The following is an 18,307-nucleotide window of genomic DNA, read 5'->3' as shown; positions in this document are numbered from 1 at the left end:
TCTGGGTGCAATGGCTGTATCACCCAGTTGCACCTTCTGGCTGATGGCAAACAAGAATTTATGGAGCTTTGTAATAGCTTTTAGGATTTGTGATAGTTTTCCGAGGCAAAATCCAGGAAGACATTTGCCGTTACTCAAGTAAATACAGTTTGCACCACGTGGCTCTAGGAAGTGTTTTGTTGCTTTTCGATACAGTGTCTTAATGTGGCAGGGCTCGCAGTGGAGCTCTAAATAATACTTCTGCTTTCATCCTCAGCAATTAATATTCAGTCTGAACTCAGAGCATATTTTAATTTTCAAATGTTGTGATCGTTATGAAAAGGACTGGTGTGGCTCTGAGGCAAAGCATTACATAGTTGTGTGTGTGGCTTGGACCTCTGAAGCAATACCAGAAGTCTCTGCGACCTCTATTTAAAATTATTAGTTGAAAAGACTATGGTAATATCATCAACCATTTAAGTAGCTTATAACTGGCAGAAGCAAAAGCTTTTGTGACATGTTATGGTAAGGGAAAGTTAACTTAGTTTCATCTGTGTTGGTAATGAAGTTCTGAATATCTGGTAATTAGCATATAGAAATGTGTTTCAATTAGCATGTCTCTGGAGTTTACTAGCATGGAATTGTTTGAGAATATCATGAATTGCCGTTGTGGTGGGTTGACCCTGGCTAGACACCAGGTGCCCACCACAGCTGCTCTGTCACTCCTCTCCTCAGCTGGACAGGGCAGAGAAAATATAACAAAAGGCCCGTAGGACAGGAAGATCACTCAGCATTTACCGAAAAACAGACTTGACTTGGAGAAATTAGTTTAGCTTATTACCAATCAAATCAGAGTAGGATAATGAGAAATAAAACCAAATCTTCCCTCCACCACCCTTCCCTTCTTCCTGGGCTCAACTTTATTCCTGATTTCTCTACCTCCTCCTCCTGACCGGTGCAGGGGGATGGGGAATGGGGATTGTGGTCGGTTCATCACACATTTCTGATGAACCTTCCTCCTCAGCAGGAGGACTCCTCTCACTCTTCCCCTGCTCCAGCATGGGGTCCCTTCCATGGGAGACAATCCTCCATGAACTTCTCCAATGTGAGTCCCTCCCACGGGCTGCAGTTCTTCACAAACTGCTCCAGCGTGGGTCCCTCCCACAGGGCGCAGTCCCTCATGAGCAGACTGCTCCAGCGTGGGTCCCCCAGGGGGTCACAAGTCCTGCCAGCAAACCTGCTCCAGCGTGGGCTCCTCTCTCCACGGGTCCGCAGGGCCTGCCAGGAGCCTGCTCTGGCATGGGCTTCCCATGGGGTCACGGCCTTCTTTGGGCATCCACCTGCTCCAACGTGGGGTCCTCCACGGGCCGCAGGTGGATATCTGCTGCACTGTTAACCTCCATGGGCTGCAGGGGGACAGCCTGCCTCTCCATGGTCTTCACCACGGGCTGAGGGGAATCTCTGCTCTGGTGCCTCCCCCTCCTTCTTCACTGACCTTGGTGTCTGCAGAGTTGGTTCTGTCACAGAATCTCACTCCTTTCTTTGGCTGCAATTGCTCTTGCACAGCAACTTTTCCCCAGTCTTAAATATGTCACCCCAGAGGCGCTACCACTGTCACTGACGGGCTCTGCCTTGGCCAGTGGCGGGTATGTTTTGGAGCCAGCTGGCATTGGCTCTGTTGGACGTGGGGGAAGCTTTTAGCAGCTTCTCACAGAAGCCACTCCTGTAGCCCCCGCCGCTCCCAAAACCTTGCCACGCAAACCAAATACAGCTATGGAAAGGTATGAGAAAAGTTTTTGGGGATTCATAGAATTTGATGAGTAAAAACTAAAATTGGAGTAATGGGGTGTTTCAGTTTCCTCTGTTAGAGAGAAGAGCCATTTTGAGGCTTTTGGAAGTACTTAAGTACCTCTTCCACTGGAGGTTGGTTTGTTTGGGGGAACTTAATATGAAATACTGTCCTTAATGGAAGTATTTACAGATCTTGGTGATCCTTCAGGTGGCTGAAGAAGAAGTATCAGAGTGATGGTGGTTGAAATGGAGATTCACATCACGGCATAAACACAGCACAACAACAGCAGCGCAAGTTTACTCAAATAATGCAGCAGTGGTGAGGAAAATGCCTTTGCAGTATAGCACACAATTTAATCTCTATCATTTCACTTTTTGGCTCCTCTGTTTGGACCAACATACAAAGCAGAGATGGTAGTGGCAGCGAATTCTCCTTCTTTCTTGTTTCTGTGAATATGAGTACGTACATATTGCTCCTAGATTCAAAGTGATACCTGTGTGCAAGCTTGTCTGATGTGCAAATATTCTTACAGCACACATCAGCTCAAAAGAGATGGGCTGTTAATAAGTTAGGTTAATAGACATGAAAATGTAATGTTGCTGAAGGGTGGATAAACCAATATTGGAGAAACTGTTCTACTTTAGGTTTTTTTGCAAGTGTTTTAACTGCACAGTAAAACAAGAAGAAAGTAGATTGTAATCAAAGCATTTCCATCTTAGTTGTAAACAATTACAGCAATACTTGCATGGATGCCACATTAGAAGAAATTTACTGGATTCCATTCTAATGCAATTAGAGCTAATTTTGTTCTTTAAATGAATAAAAGGTCAGCTAGTAAATCTAGTTTATCTCAAGTCCAGGCTTCAATAAATTGTTTTATTTAATTTGTTGTAAAAGATCTTATCCTTAATGGGCCTAGCTCTTATTGGTTTGCTTGGGTTCTAAAATATTTATGACCACCTTTTTAGATATGATTTGAATGATATGTTGGAAGGGTTTTTCACTGTTGTTTTTTTTTCCAGTCCAGTGTTATCAAGGTAGATTGCTAACTGAGTTAGTATAGGAAGGAACTAGAGATGCTATCTTCTTTTAAAAATACAAAACAAAAAACCACAGCTAGTATAGACTTTTAAATTTTAAATCAACTGCAAATGATGAGCAGAATTTAATACTTTTATTCATTTGCATCACTGTTTCTTTTTGTCTAGTTATTTTTCCTAGGCACAATCTGTTTTCATATACCTAAGTTTTTAAAAAGCATGTCTATTGGTGAGGTGTTGACATTCCAGCTACTACCGCAGTTGTTGTAAACTTCATCAAAAGTATGTGCTGTAATTTTTGATACTTTGGATAAATTTATTCTACATTTAAATACAGTTTTTAAGAAAAAACACATGGCTTCTGACACTTAATGCCAGACCACAAAGCAGAGTACCACTCATTGGTTGCTGTTTCAGTGCTTCTGTGACTTAGAAGCAGGATATATATTTTTTGTGAAATCAGGTCTCCAAATTTACCTTGAAGTGTCAGGCTTTTGCTCCAGACTCGTACTGCATTGTATCATAGCTCTGCCATCAGCAGGGGACCTGGAAACCAGACATGAGAAGGGGAAAGACAGGTACAAGTGTTTAACTTGTAAACCTGACCTGCTGCTCTAATGAAGGTGCCCCTTGTCTTTACATATTTTTCAAGTGAGTAGATCGTAGAATCATAGAATGGTTTGGGTTGAAAGGGACCTCAAAGATCATCTAGTTCCAACCCCCCTGCCATGACAGGGACACCTCCCATTAGACCAGGTTGCTCAAGGCTCCCTCCAACCTGCTCTTGAACACTTCCAGGGATGGAGCATCCACAACTACCTTAGGCAACCTGTTCCAGTGCCTCACCACCCTCAGGGTGAAGAACTTCTTCCTTGTATCTAGTCTAAACCTGCCCTTTCCCAGCTTCCAACCATTACCCCTCATCCTGTCACTGCAGGCCCTTGTAAAAAGTCCCTCCCCAGCCTTCTTGTAGGCCCCCTTCAGGTACTGGAAGGCCGCTATAAGGTGTCCCCAGAGCCTTCTCTTTTCCAGGCTGAACAAGCCCAACTCTCTCAGCCTGTCCTCGTAGGAAAAGTGTTCCAATCCTCTGACCATCTTGGCAGCCCTCCTCTGGACTCTCTCCAACAGCTCCATGTCTTTCTTGTGCTGCGGGCTCCAGAGCTGGATGCAGCACTCCAGGCAGGGTCTCACGAGGGCAGAGTAGAGGGGCAGAATCACCTTCCTCGACCTGCTGGCCACACATCTTTTGATGGAGCCCAGGATACAGTTGGTTTTTTGGGCTGCCAGCGCACACTGTTGGCTCATGTTCATCCTATCATCCACCAGCAGGCCCAAGTCCTTCTCCCCAGGACTGCTCTCAATCCACTCATTGCCCAGCTTGTATCTGTGCTTAGGATTGTGATTTTCTCCCGAAACAAATCACACACATGCTCAGATAGGTATGCGTATGTGTCTATAAAATATGTATACTAAATAACCTGTGGATTGTAAAATAAAATCCTAGAAGGATTAAGGGATAGAAAAATTTTTGTTATCCAGATGCTTAATTGACTCCACTAAAGCTTTTTATCTCTGGGTAGGATGTTATCAGTCCAAGGCCTAACTTATGTTCATTTGGAGGCTCGCTTGACTGCATGATGTCCCCATGACCAGCATAGCTAGCTGACATCCTTTGTGGGGGATCTCAAAGGTGGCAATACAGACCAAATTATTTTGTGACCAGTAGATGTGACCTGTCTGTGTAATACTGATGACCCAGAAGCATACTTTTGGGACTAAGAGGACAGGAGAACCTGTCCTGTTGCTTTCTGTTTTATCACACTGAGTTTCTGTGATCGTCGGTCTAAGAACTTCTGCCACAATAAGGTGCTCATAGCACATATTTTTATAAATCGGCAAAATAGTATGTGTCTGAAAAAATAGAAGCCTGAAAGTTCATGCAGCTTGAGAAAATCTCCACGCTGAAGCTATAACCCTGCCTGAAACACAACTGGACTGTTGGAGGTGTTTATTTTTCATAAATTTATGTGGTTTGGGTCATCACTGCTACTTGCTCAAGAGTTAGTTATTTTAAGTGCGACCACAGCTGGGCAACAGAATTGCAGTAAAACAGTTCTTTATTCATAGTTTTTGAAATTCTGTAGTACTTTATTATCTAACCTGCAGCATGCAGAATACCACCAAGTTTATTATAGGGTAATGTTCTCCAAAAAACAGATGCCTAGATGATGGATCTTCTATCTGCAACAAACTTCATTTACATAAGAGTTGAGCTGCAAACTCTCCAGAGATTGAATTTTCTTGGCAAAGCTACACATACGCATACACAATCAGACTTTAAAAAGGTAATGGCACCAAGGGAGGCGAGAAGAAGAAGGTATTAGCAAATCCATCGATAGCTTTTTATTGACCTGGTTGAAGACAAGAAATTAGTCAAGGACTGTGTTGGTGTTTCCTTAAGCTCACTGGGGATCTGCAGTTGCTGCTGTGACATGAATATGTATTTTTCAAAAACTGCTCAAACTCCCTGGGAGTTGTGGGAAAAAAAGCTAGATATCCAAGAGAGGACTTTGCTATTAGGTTCCATTAAACTAGAATTCTGCCCTAGGTAGTTTCCAAGAATGCATCTTATTTTTACAGTATCATCTTTGGTGGATATTCAAGGAGCTTGAATTTTTAATAGGGTTGTTCTTGTATGGATAAATCAGACCACGTGAAGAAACTTTTGAACTTTGGGTGCTATTTCGTGTAGAGCTACTCAGACTTTGATAATTTAGATTGCTGTCTTCATAGTGTTTGCCCACAACAGCTGAATAATGGGGTTCATTAACCTCCCTGTGTAGGCATATCCAAATTGTTTGCCTCTAGCCTTGGCTCCCTGCGTGTGGCTGGGGAGAAAAGGATTGGCTTTTTATTGACTTGTCAAGCCGTAGGTTTGCATTACCAGCCAAGTAGCTCATGACCCATTCCATTTATTTCACTGTTCTGTGGTGGGGAAACAGGTAAAGGAATCCTGCTGGAAGCCCCTCCTTCCACACGTTTTTATGAATAAGAGCAGTGTTTGGAGCAGTTAAGGCACCGTGACCAAATCCTCCGAAAGACGTAATGCAAGCAGCATGGGGCTATTGTGGGACACAGCTGTGGGCGGTGTTGGTTACCCTGCGAGACGTTGCTTATTCAAGAGAACGCTCTGGAGGAGACCTTCTTGTGGAATTAAAGAGGAGGGAAAAAGTGATACTTCAGGGAGAAAAATGTAGAAGGGTAAACCACTGTTTGGGAAAATTAAGCAATAGAGACCGGGCAGTGGAAGTCTGTGTTTATTGGAGGACTAATGGGTATCCCAATTATTTTACACTGCAGCACTTAGCAGAGAAAGACAGTGTTAACTGTGTGTTAACAGAATTAACGCTCTGGGTGTCAATCCAACATTGCTGTGAGACAGAAAAAGCGTGTAATGGTGAAATCATTTTTGATATGATCTGTAGACCACCTAAGTGAGGAGGCAGAGTAATGAAAAATGATCTTGCTCCTCTCCAAGGCTGCAGAGGTGTGCTTAAGGAATTCCAGTGATCTTTACAGCTTTCATAAATCTTTGTGTGTGCTTGTGTGTATATACATACCCACATTTTTCTGTTCTGTAGTCTTTTAAATTAGAAGAGCTGGAGGACTGATTTTCAATGCCTTTTTAAATGCTGAATGTGTTTTAATGAAGATATTGTCTTGGGTATGATTCATATCCCTTTCCCGATTGTCCTTTTTTAGTGTAACATATTGGCCCCAATCCTGCAGTAAAATCCCCATGTGTGGTCTTGTATCCGTCCAAAAGCCTCATTCACTTCGGTGGAGGTTCCCCAGCCTCTCCCTTGCTGCAGGATTGCAGCTTTTATGTGAAAAAAAAAAGTGAAGAATACCGTATCCCTTTTACGAAAACAAGTAAATGATCATTTGTGTTTATATTTCTAGAGGTGATTTAGAAGAGTGTTTTCTTCCTTGAGTGGGAGTGATTTCCAGCTTCAGATGTAGTCCTTAGCTTTTTTCTTCTTCTTCTTTTTTTTTTTTAATTACTGAAGCCATCCCAGCTAATTATTCATCCTGTTTATGGTAGGTGGTAGGCTGTGGCAAATTATTTTCATTTTGCTGCTGGCCACATTGGGTGATGACTCCAAAAGTGAATCCATAAAAAGGCTTGAGTCATTAGAAAACAAAACAACTTACTGTGAGATTCTTTGATTTTGTTGCTTATTGCTCAAGAGTAAAAAAGTTGTATACTCTATGCCACAATTAAAAAAAAAAAAAAATAAAAAATACTTCAGGCAGGTTTAGACACATAAGTGAATTTCTTGTGTAAAAGGGCATGAGCAGCTGCCCTCATAAAGCACAACAGAAACCGATCAAATAGGTGTGAAAGATTAGAAAGGCAGATGGATATTTGTTCAAAAAATAGACTTTGTCTCCATAGGAGATGACTGCAAAAGAAAGGTGCTGATTTGTTCTTGGTTTTGACAGAGGTGCTTCTTTTTGTTCACTCTTTCATTGAAGTTTTTAAACAAAAGTGAGGAAACTATATGGACCCAAGGATTCATGTTATAATCCCTGGGAGCTGGATGTGAACAAAGGGGCTGTAGAGAAGTAGCCATCCAGAGACACAAAAGAAAAAGGTGGTCCTATCTGAATTTTGAAAACTTGTCCTGTGAGCAATTGATCTTTAGCTGTATGGAGCCTCCAAGTTCAGGAGTGACCGGCTGATTTGGTTCTTTCAAAAACATGTCTCAGTAACAAGCTGGAAATTACAGATTTAGAGGTTTCTAAACCCATGCTGACATAATTTTCTGGTAGTTAGTAAAATTCATATTCTACACTTGTTCCCGTTAAAGAGTGTAGATGTAGGACGGGTTTATGGACAAGTTTCTAGATCATGTATCCCATAACATTTCCCAAAACGAAGGACAATAAAGGGCAGTTTGCACAGAACACGTAAGAGAAAGTTTGCACAGAGCTCATTGGCATAAACGTGTTTTACCAGCTTCTGGTTTTGCTGTTGAGAGCTCAGCAGAAGGGGATAGTGCCAGGTGGTTTTCACATCGAAGCTCTGAGCAGCTTGTTATTGATGATAAGAGAGAAAAGAGATGAAAGATACCAAGACGCCACGCTGCCAGCTCAGTTTTGTTTTGTCAGGCTGGCGATGAACCATCCGGAGATGTAAGTCAGAATGGTGAGAAAGAATGGGAGCGCGATTCAGGAGTCATCGGCAGAAAGGTGGTTGTGGTTGTTGGGAGAAGTACCCTGGTGTAACAGATACAGAGGGCGGAGGCCAAGGGCAGAACTCTGTTTTACTTAAAGTAATGGAAAAATAAACAGTAGAAAACCTGTAATTCATTTTCAAGTGTGCAAATGTCCATAAACCAAAGGAGTTCCCTAGAAATGTCAGCTGGACTGAGGACCTAATGGATTCAAAAGTGGTGTTTTCTGCCTGTGGGAAGGGGGCAGTTGTAGCAAAATGACTACAAAGTGAATTGTATGGATGACTCCTTCCAAAAGGATGTTGGGAATAAGCATTGTACCTCTAGGACTGTTAGCAGAGAAGTTACATCTTCAAGGCAAAAGACTGTGGAGGTGAAGTCAGGCTTGGCAGAAGTCAAGCTGAATTAAATATTGCAAAGGATATTGAACAAATAAGAAAAGAAGGGAAGAAGGAGGGCCACAGAAATGAAGACAGGGAGAAGATGAAGGGTAGTATAGGTATGAGCCAAGAACAGGAAGAATACTTTCCTTCTGATCCTATATTCTTTCTCTCCTTTACTGAGAACTAGGACAAGGTGGATAACAGCAGTAGGTTGACAGTGGTGGAAATTACCATAATGAATGGGGAAGCAAAATATAGGGACCACTGAAATCAAGGAATGGGATCATCTTTGTCCCAAGTTCCAGAACTAAGTTGTGAATTTGCAGGCTCAGTGACAAGTAATTTTTAATACATTTCTGTTTATTTTAAAATGCAGTGTTTGTTAAATAAATAATAAATAATAGAATAATAAATATTTTTAATAAATAATAAAATAGATAGAAGTGCTGAGGAAGGGAAGAAAGGGAAAGTGATCTAGACGCCCCATGACAGCAGTGCACGTAATTGTAAAACAAATTTTGGAGGAAGAGCTGATGAAAGGCTTGGAAGTAATGGTATAAAACACAAAACAGAAGTAACCCTACCAACGGGCTCGATATCAGTCTTTGATAAAGCAGCTGATTTTCGAGGTTATCCTGTCTGCTTGACAGTCCCTGCACGAGATGCGGCTGGCAACGGCTGGTTTTTTGCCGTGCATCTTGGGTATCTGTTTCCACCACCAATGCTGAGAGCAGCTGCCTCCACCCACTGCAGAGTGATTTCTTTTGGACGAGGGAAGCAGTCACTGAGTGCGGGATCCAATCGCTTCCCCTCCAAGGGAAAGTCTCACCCGTGGTGGAGAAGAGGTGAGACATTTGCACGTGCGTAGCTGGAATAAAGTTGACATCTATCCTACCGTTGGAAGAAGGAATGCTCTCTTCTGGGTGAATAAAAGATGGCAAATTCAAGCTGGATTTCAGGAAAACATTTAATACTATCACACAGGACATTCATAGTGAAGCTGGCAAAGTCGGGATTAGCAGAGGAACTGCTCAGCAGTAAGGAACTAGCTCAAAGGAAGACGGCAACTGAGCGTTGTAAGAGAGCTTATCTAACCAGAGGGGAGGTTACCAGTGAATGTAATCAAGGATGTATTTCAGGGCTGGTTTGGCTTAGGAATTTAATTTAAAATTTTGTCTCAGAAGGAGGTAGAACACTGATGCTTTTTGGTGGCAGTGAGGTTGAAGGACCATGTCAATACAAATGACGATCCAATGATTGTCTGGAAAGAACTGGATCCCCTTGGATAGAAGGGGGAAATGGTGTTTAATTCAGTAAATGAAAAATTGCAGTTAAGGCTTTGCATTTGAAGTGTACCAGTAGAAGCTTCAGCCAGAAGTGAAGAGCTGGTCGGTAGGTGTGTCACTACGGTAGGTGCATTAAGTGGGTGAGGGATCATTAGTGGATCACCGAATGGCAGAGTTGCCAGCACGATACAAGTGTGACCGTAGGATGCATTGCAAGAGGTAGTTTTAGCAGAGACAGTGGAGGTGTCCAGGCCATCATATGAGAACTTGTTGATATTTCATCTGAAATGTCATGTTCAATTCTTGAAGGCAGCTTGTGTTCAGGAAGGCTGAATTGGGAAGAGCAGGTGCAGAGGAGGGCTTGGAGCACTGTTAGGGGAAGCACAGGAGAGTCTGTGTGAGGAGAGGAGAGCAACTTTGTGTGTTTAGTCTAGCATGTGAAGAGGGGATATGATTGCTGGCTACAAATACCTCAGGCAAGTAAACATTTTGGAAGGAGAAAGCAATTTAAGCTAAAGAACAGTGTTGGCACAAAAACAGATGGGACTTAATTGGCTATGAATGTCGGCTGGAAAATAGAAGAGGTTGCTGTGCCACCAGAGCAGTGAGATCCTGGAACAGGGTAATGGTGGGGACAAAAAGTTTAACCGGTTTTAAAATGAAGCTCAATAAACTTGTGAATGGGATTAGGTGACACGATGCCTGTGAAATCGCTAGGCTCATTTGCCCGGGAAGGGATGTTGGCGTGGTTTTGCCATGGTGATGAAATGAAGAAGGGTCTGTGGAGCTCCATGTCCACCTCTGAAGGTCAACACACTTACGTGGAAGTTGTGCCTTTTGTATGAGACGGTGTCCCCAAAAATGGGTGATACCTTGGAGTAAGTGTTCAAAGTTCATTTTCGTTGATAGAGAAGAATATCACATTGCAGGCAATTTATCACATTAAAATATTTATGTTTTTATAATTTCAAGTTTGTGTACTGAAGTCTCTCCACTTGTGAAATTACTAGGGGTTCAGCTGGAGGTTTGGTACATTTTGGCACTCTGCAAATGCACGAGTTGGTCATAGCGTGTATTTGTGGAGCTTGTATTTGCCAATATGACTTGTTTGCACAGAATAAAATACTAAGCGGGCCGTAAGAGAGAAGAACTGTTATTTCCCTTTCTAAAAGTGATATAGGAATTAGCCTGCGTTACAGAGCTTAAATTACACTGATTCTCCTCCAGAGTTGGAATAAAATTTTCAAAATCACTTCTAGTCTGTGAAGAATCTAAACCATGTGGAAATCTTCCTAAATCCCCTGGGTATTTTTGACACTCTTAGCCGTAGCTCTTAGAGTATCTAGGTTTTTTTCTGGTGCAACAATCTCAGTTCCAGGTGTGAGATTTTTCAGTAATAAAATAGTTACCCCACTTAACTTTCTAGTGTCAAGGAGCTTATATCAATAAGGGGGTATCAATACTAATACGTAACAATATCACTCGTAATAATACAAGTGAGTTGTACTCGTTTTAATTATGTCAGTGCAGTTGATGGTGTCATTTTCCTACGTACAAAGACCCCTTTAGCTCCTGCTCCTTGCTTAAAAATGGGTCATGGGTTCAGAAAAGAATTGGGACTTTTCAAATGTTGTTTTTCCTTTGAGCAGAGAAACGGCTTCTTTGGAGCTCTGCCTCTGAGAAACAGAGATTGCTGTGATTTTTTTACTAGACTTTTCAAAGTACGGATACAGCATGTTTTTGGAGCTCATCACCCGTAGCAATCGTTCAGCCCTGTGGCTCATATCCTATTTTTGAAAAGCCATTTCCTTTCGGTGCACATGTCTTTTCCCTGTGTTTATATGAAGCAGTCAATGGGGCTTTCAGCCATAAGGATCAGAATGAAATCAAATAAATTAGTTCCAAAGATAGGAAACCATTTCACACCTCGGAGCCTCATTTTGCTCCAGATGTAGCGTGTTACGGCTCATGCCAGTTAGAGGCGATTATAAACCAACTGACCTGTCACGACACTTAAAATCTTGGTGGAATTTGCCCTTTGCCTGCAAGCTGGCACTTCGTTTTCATTCCGTTTGGGTTTGGATCTGTAGCTGTGAACGGGGTGGTTGCCCCAGAGTAATGATGGAAATGAGTTTTCATTCACTCTACTGCTGCGAAGAGGTGTGTCGGTACATGTGTTCAATTATAAATGCACTGAGGTTCTGTAAGAAATAGAGTTCCTGCCAGCATTTAAAAAGAAATCCAGAGTGAATGTAGGTTGGACACAACCAGATACACAGTGTTTACATTAATTCTGGGGGGTTTTAAGGGATTGGTAGCCTTTTAGTTATGATTTATAGAGACTCTTAATACCACATCTATTCCAAGGGTTTTCTCACACCCCTTCATTCTGGAGGAACGATTTTGATTCAAAAACAACTTTAATTGACTTTTTATCTTTCAGTGTAGAACGTGTTTGTGATACAATGGCAGGGAAGCAGCCTGCAGAGAAGTGAAGTTCTTTTCTCAGGCCTCTGAGTGTGTTGGTGGTGGTTGATGTTCATTTGTATTTGATTACCTCAAAAAAATATTAATCCAGCCTCAGGTTTAGAGGTTTCGGATTGGGGTGGGGAAGGAGGTGAAATTTTGTCTTATTTAGTATGGTACTTGCAGACCTCTAATATACAAGTGGTGATTTTGGAAGCATATGAAAAACACATTTGAGAAGGAAGGTAACGTTATACGTAGGGTGTTGTCCAAAGGTAGAGTTTAAATCCTAGCAGAGACCCGGGCACCAGGAGGATCGAAGCTTTGCTGTAGTGAGTACCGCCTACTCGCAGTGTGCTCTGTGCCTCACTTTTCCTGTCTATAACATAGAGCTCATAAATCTCACCATCATTTACATAGTGTTTTGATATCAGGTTTCTTTCCAAGTCTGAAGTAACATTAATTATCAGTCGTGGGACTGATATTTCCCTTTGATTTCTCCCCACCTCCATATTGCCATGTATGTAGCCCCTTCTTCGGGACAGAGGACAGGCTAAACCACCCTCGCTGAGATTACTCCATCGCCTCTAATGGTGTAGCACAAAGCCATTCATTTCTCCACTCTGGAGTCTAAAGTCTCTGAACTTCATTAGCCCAAGGGAGTGGTAGGCCCAAGCGTGCTCCGAAATGCCGATCTGCTGTTTTGATAACTGAGCTCTAAAATCAAGATAAACAAGCTGCCCTATATACTGAACATGTCCTAATTGCACACTTCAAGCAACCCAGCCAATCAATGAGTGTGTGTCACCCGCTAATGAATATTTGTTGTTTTGGAAGTTTTTGTGTGATGTTCCATATAGCTTCTGCAGTTATTAGCTGAGTGGCTTCAAAGACCCTGTTCAGGAGAAGAACCTGGCTTTATCTAGACCAAGAAACTGTGTAATTTAATTTCATATGTTAGCTGGGCATGGTCACTCTTTATTCGAATTGTATTAGCCGATACTTCTTTAAAACTGTTTACACTGTGTGCAAAGTTGTGTTTAAAATCCTGTTAGCCAATACATTTCCTAGTCTAGACTCGGGGAGGGTTGACTCCCTGAAGAACTCATTGCAGGACTTCGTTTACTTGCAGGGGGTAGAAGAGAGAGGCAGGGAAAGAAGGGATGATGGTGTTTGAAACCATCCAAAGGACTTTTGCTGTGGCAAATATTTTACTGTCTGTCCCTCTCCTCGCTTTTTTTATTGCTAAGATTTTGTTTATTGAGAGGTGGCTCTCAAGTCATGAGGGTGACTTTGCAAACCATGGGAGTATTGCCACCAACCAAGGTCTTAGGCATTCAGCATTGAGAGCCAGGGCTCTCTGTGGGAGCAGTGGAAGGAGGAAAGCACAGAAGTATCTGAGTTGGGGTGGCCAGTCTGGCAGGAGCCCCAGGGAGCCACACACTAAGACTTTCGTTGAACCAGAAACACATCATGGACGTTCAAGAGCCCAAGAGAAAACTTTCTTGGTGGGAGGTAACAGTGGGATTTTGGAAGTACCCCACTAACGGGAGAAAGAGGCTGGATCTGATGTGTAAGTTGCTCCCAGAATGGCCTGATAATAGGACTTCCTTCCTTCTGCAACTCACAGACGACGTAAATTAGGAGTCCTGTGCTTTGACTCACACTCTGGCACCTTACTGGCACATAGAAAGAGCCTGAGCTCCCAGATTAGGTACCTGAACCAATCACTAAGACATCAAGTGGTGTGAATGTCTTTGGTGTCGCTGATGGAAAAAGCATCTGATGCCTCTTAGATTCTGCTCCACTCTAAGTTTCTCAACTTCCTTAGTTTGGGTTTTCTTCCCCTAGTCACTCTTAGTAGGTCTCAGAAGCTAGGTGTGATGCTGCGGTTGGCAGGTTAGGCAGGAATACCAAACCCATTGCTCTGTTTCCTTTTACTAACTCTGTTTTTACTATGACTTGCCCTAGTTCTGATTTAGTAGTGCAAGTGGCATATCTTGGGAGAAAAACGCTATTATCTCAGCCAAGCATTAAATACTGTATAATTCCAAGCCTTTCTCAAATGATGGCTTGGATTATTGACTTGAAATGCAAACAGTGTCTCCGATCGTAGTGATACTGCCTTTTGAATATCGTAAGAGAGTTGCAGTGAACTCCGAAGTTGAATGTAAAATTCCCGTTGACAGTGGAGCTGGGCTTTCCTGGTTCTCGGGGGATGTTGGAATTTGATTTTCATCATGGTTTTCCTACTGATGTCTCCGTTTTTTGCTTTCTTAAGATATCCTCCTCTCTGGAATGTCTAACCTTTCTTTAAGTCACCTTCTTCCTAAAGTTCCATCACAAATCAATTGCACTCCCACAGTTACCATTCAAATATAAATAAGTTGGTGAAATGGTTTACCAAAATGTGGTAAAACAAATAGACCTATCCTGTGTTTTGTTGGGGGGGGGGGGTTCTATGTTTTCTTTTCTAAGACATCCTTTTCCTTCTCTTTATGTTTCTAATCTACAGCCCTATAGTAAGGGCTTTCTCTGCCTTGTCTGTTAAATTGCATGTACATCAATAACACTGTGTATCAACATTCATTAATAAATGTTGGGTCCTCTATGTATCCCCCTTCCTGGGCAAGACTATTCTATACTGTGTATTTACTAGAGCTACATCCTGTCTACTTCAGCTCCTCGAGTAAGTAGCAATATTTTAACTGCTGAGTATATCGTGTGCGTCATTTATTTGTCCTGACTAGATCCACTGCTGATTTCATAAACATTTGGGGAAAGAAATGCCAAACTAGCAAATATTTGGAGAACCCCCTAATGCAGTATCTTAAGAGGATAGTATCGTCTCTCAGTTTGAAGATTAAATCAGTGCTGTTCACAGCTGATTAACTTTCCTTTCTAATATTTCCCACAAATCGAGTTAATGTAATAAAACTTAACGAAACAAGGTTTAGTGAAGCCACAGAGAATATTTATATGACAGTGAGCTGTAGAGTGGTTCAGGCTGTTCCCTTCGTAATGGCTCTGTGCTTTATGCTGTCCAATGGATGGGTGTAGCAGTGACAACAGTCCTTGGGTTGGGTTGAAACAGGCTTTTTGCTGAGGCAAAGGTGATGTGAATTAGCTGCACTGTATTTCCTTTATATCTTGTCAGTGATCAATCATTGCTTTCTTTCCCATCAACCCGTAACAATTCTCATTTTTGGTCCTACAGAGTCATCAGCAAAGTGGTGCCAGCTCCAGAGGCCAAACCTTCTACTCCTGTGAGCCGGCCCAAAACACCTCCGCCCGTGCCGTCACCGGTCCCAGCTCCTGTTCATGTCACCCCTCCGCCAGCTCCAGCTCCTCCTCCTCCACAGGCTACCGTCTCGCCGGTCCTGATCCCACCGCCCTCTCCGGCCATCTCAGCGGCAGGAGGCTCCAAAGCTCCGGTGAGGAGCGTGGTGACCGAGACCGTCAGTACTTACGTGGTAGGTACCACACACTGCCGTGTTTTGTCCCAGTGCCAGTGACCTTCCTCTCTTGAATTGTTGAGCTGCTGGGTGGCTCATCGTCTCAAACTGATGGTACCTGGACTTGTGATGTTGCTCTCTATTAAGCCGCTCTTTATCCAGCCCTGTGCACGTGTTTTGAGGGGTTGATAGCTTAACTAAAACACTACCACTTGGACTGAATTTTTTCTTTGTTCCCAGTTCAATGTTTCAAGTTTCTTCTAACAAGTCCAGTTGTATCCCACTTGGTATTCTCTGCTAACTGAGCTAGGGCATTTATTTTTGGAGGTGGAAATTTTTTTAGAGATGCTTTCGTAAGTGCTGAATTGAAACCTCAAGTGTCAAACTCGCCATAGATTTTGCTGTCAGTCAGGTAAAGTACAAAACCCTCACGCAACATCAAGAATTTGACTTAGCCCTCATTTGAAATGTGTAGAGTCCACTAATCTCTTTTCTGGGTTCCTCAACACACTGAGATTGCAAATGTTTGTGCATCTCACAAAGTCTGTGGATAGTTTGTTAGTCTGCAGTTCATTAGTCTGTTTGACATACGCTCTGAACGTGGCCTCTGTCTGGTAGCGTTAAGACTTCCTCAGTCTTTTAGAGAAACCTCCCATCTAACGTGATGTAGGAACTGCAGTCCCTAAAAGAACGTGGACATACCTCTGGGCCGGAGTAGGATTGCTGTGCTGCTGAAAATTTCAGCTTCAGGTGCAATGTAAAATGGAAGTCCTGAACATTTCTGGTCATTCAAGAGCAGCAGATACCATTAACAACAGTAGCAGTGTTGTTATCCTCCCTGTCCTGGCTAGGTTCCAGCTTGGTTAGTGACACCTTGCTTATCTGTAGTGGGTAGCAGTTTTGAAATCTCGCCATTTAAAACACCTAAAACTTGCTTTTGTTACGGAGTTTACTGTGCTTTAATTGCAACGTATCCATTATTTTTTCTCCTTTTTTTTATTTTTAATTCCTGTTTTTGTAGTGATTCCTGGTGTAAATCTACCCTGCTGTTTCTAATGGAAAAGGTGCTCTTCCCCGCTGGCCTTAAACTGTTGTATCATGTTACTGGTCTCTATTTAAACAGCTGCTACATTTCAGTCCCGAGTTAGTTACAGCACTAGATGACCTCACATAGGCTGTGGGTATCTTCAGGGTGCAGGATACACATCCTCACCTTCAGTATCACAGGTGTAAATGCAGTGTCACTCTTACGTATTACAGCAGTGCCCAGAAGCTTGGAAATTCACTCTGAGAGAGACACATTTCCAAAATACTGTCCTACATCCCATTGTCTTCAGGAAGTATGTAAAGCAAATAATTTAGAGATTGTGTTAGTTTAAAGAAGGGCAACCTAAAACTTGGCCTAGGTACTTCCCAGTGGTGACACTCTTGGCACCTTATTGGAGAATTCAGACGACATGTAGGCTCCAGGTTATTTCTTTCTTTTACAGCACTATGGTTGAAACCAGGGTTTTACTGCGTTAGGATCCGACGGTGCACACAGGCAGAGAGGCTCCTGATGTGAGACATTTGTAAGTCAAAAAGCTGAGAGAGAGCTTGGGCAAAAAAGGGAATAATTAATAACTATTAGCCTTTTGCGTGAAGGGAATCCAGGACACAGAATGATGAAATGGCTTTCCCCAGGAAAGCTCTTCTGGAGATAAGATTGGAGGCAGTGTGACAGAGGTGCGCACCTCCCTTCTGCAGGGTAGGACAGGAGGATGATTTTATAGTTTAAAAAAAAAAAAAAAGGTAAGGTGTGGGCTGTCCTTGGAGGGATAGCATCTCAGTGAGCGTGCTCTGCTCATTAACTCCCAGCGGTTTGTACTAAAATAGCATTCAGCGATCACATACTGTCCCTCCTTCCACGACCCTTGGCTCGTTAAGGAAGGGGAAGTTACGCAATGTTTTTCACATCCTCCTTCGAGCTCTTGTTTAACAAACAGGCAGAGGTTTCCATAATTACAGCCCACCCTGCCCCTCTCCAGCCCCTGAAAGCCTGAGACGGGGATTCTGCAGACAAACGTCGCCTCCTGAAAAACTAAGTTTGGAAAAGTTACGGTGTCTGCCTTGTGATGGGACGACGACACGGGGCGGTGCTGCCTGCACCTGGCAGCACCCTGGGCGGGGTGCCGGGCCGGAGGGCAGTGGGGGTGCCGCTGGGTTGCTCAGGCAGGTTGTAAAGGGCTGTAGCTGCCAGCCCGGCAGCACCGCTTCTCCGCGGCGCCGTGGCACAGCATCCTCTGCTTCCCCAGCAGCGTCACCCCACCGAAATGACCACGGACCTTTTCACGCAGCGTTTACCTGCAGAGCAGATGCTTCTCTGCCACTTTAAAATGACTTTGCAGGTGTGAGATTTGAGGTGTAGATAGGAACAGGGATTGCAATCAACCAGCTTTAAAGTCGTGTTCGTTGTATGACGTTGCCGACTCCATATTGCTGTTGGGAAGGGGATTGTTCCCTGCTTAATATTCCTGAGCTTGGTATTTTCCAGTTTTAAACCACAAAAAAATTCAGGGCTTTAAGAGGAGTCAGTCAAGAGTGATGTGTTGGTTGCGGCTCTGGTACATTCCTATTGATTTTTCAGGAAGTGGTGTAAGATGTACAGACCACCGTGTAGTGGCCTT

The 18,307-nt window shown here is 43.0% G+C and overlaps 1 protein-coding gene across 1 annotated transcript in view; it reads left to right on the top strand.

The window, feature by feature from the left end:
• TAF3 (TATA-box binding protein associated factor 3) overlaps positions 1-18,307 on the top strand; it is a 120,283-nt gene that overhangs the window by 99,376 nt on the left and 2,600 nt on the right. Inside the window, exon 5 of the mRNA XM_086474861.1 lies at positions 15,404-15,659. Within this exon, the coding sequence (XP_086330987.1) occupies positions 15,404-15,659 (256 nt within the window). The remainder of the gene's footprint in view (positions 1-15,403; positions 15,660-18,307) is intronic.

This window comes from Leptosomus discolor, chromosome 1 (genome assembly GCF_034619465.1).
Source record: "Leptosomus discolor isolate bLepDis1 chromosome 1, bLepDis1.hap2, whole genome shotgun sequence".
Taxonomy (NCBI): domain Eukaryota; kingdom Metazoa; phylum Chordata; class Aves; order Leptosomiformes; family Leptosomidae; genus Leptosomus; species Leptosomus discolor.
The sequence above is the reverse complement of the archived record's forward strand: the minus strand, read 5'-3'. Positions and strand labels throughout refer to the sequence as shown.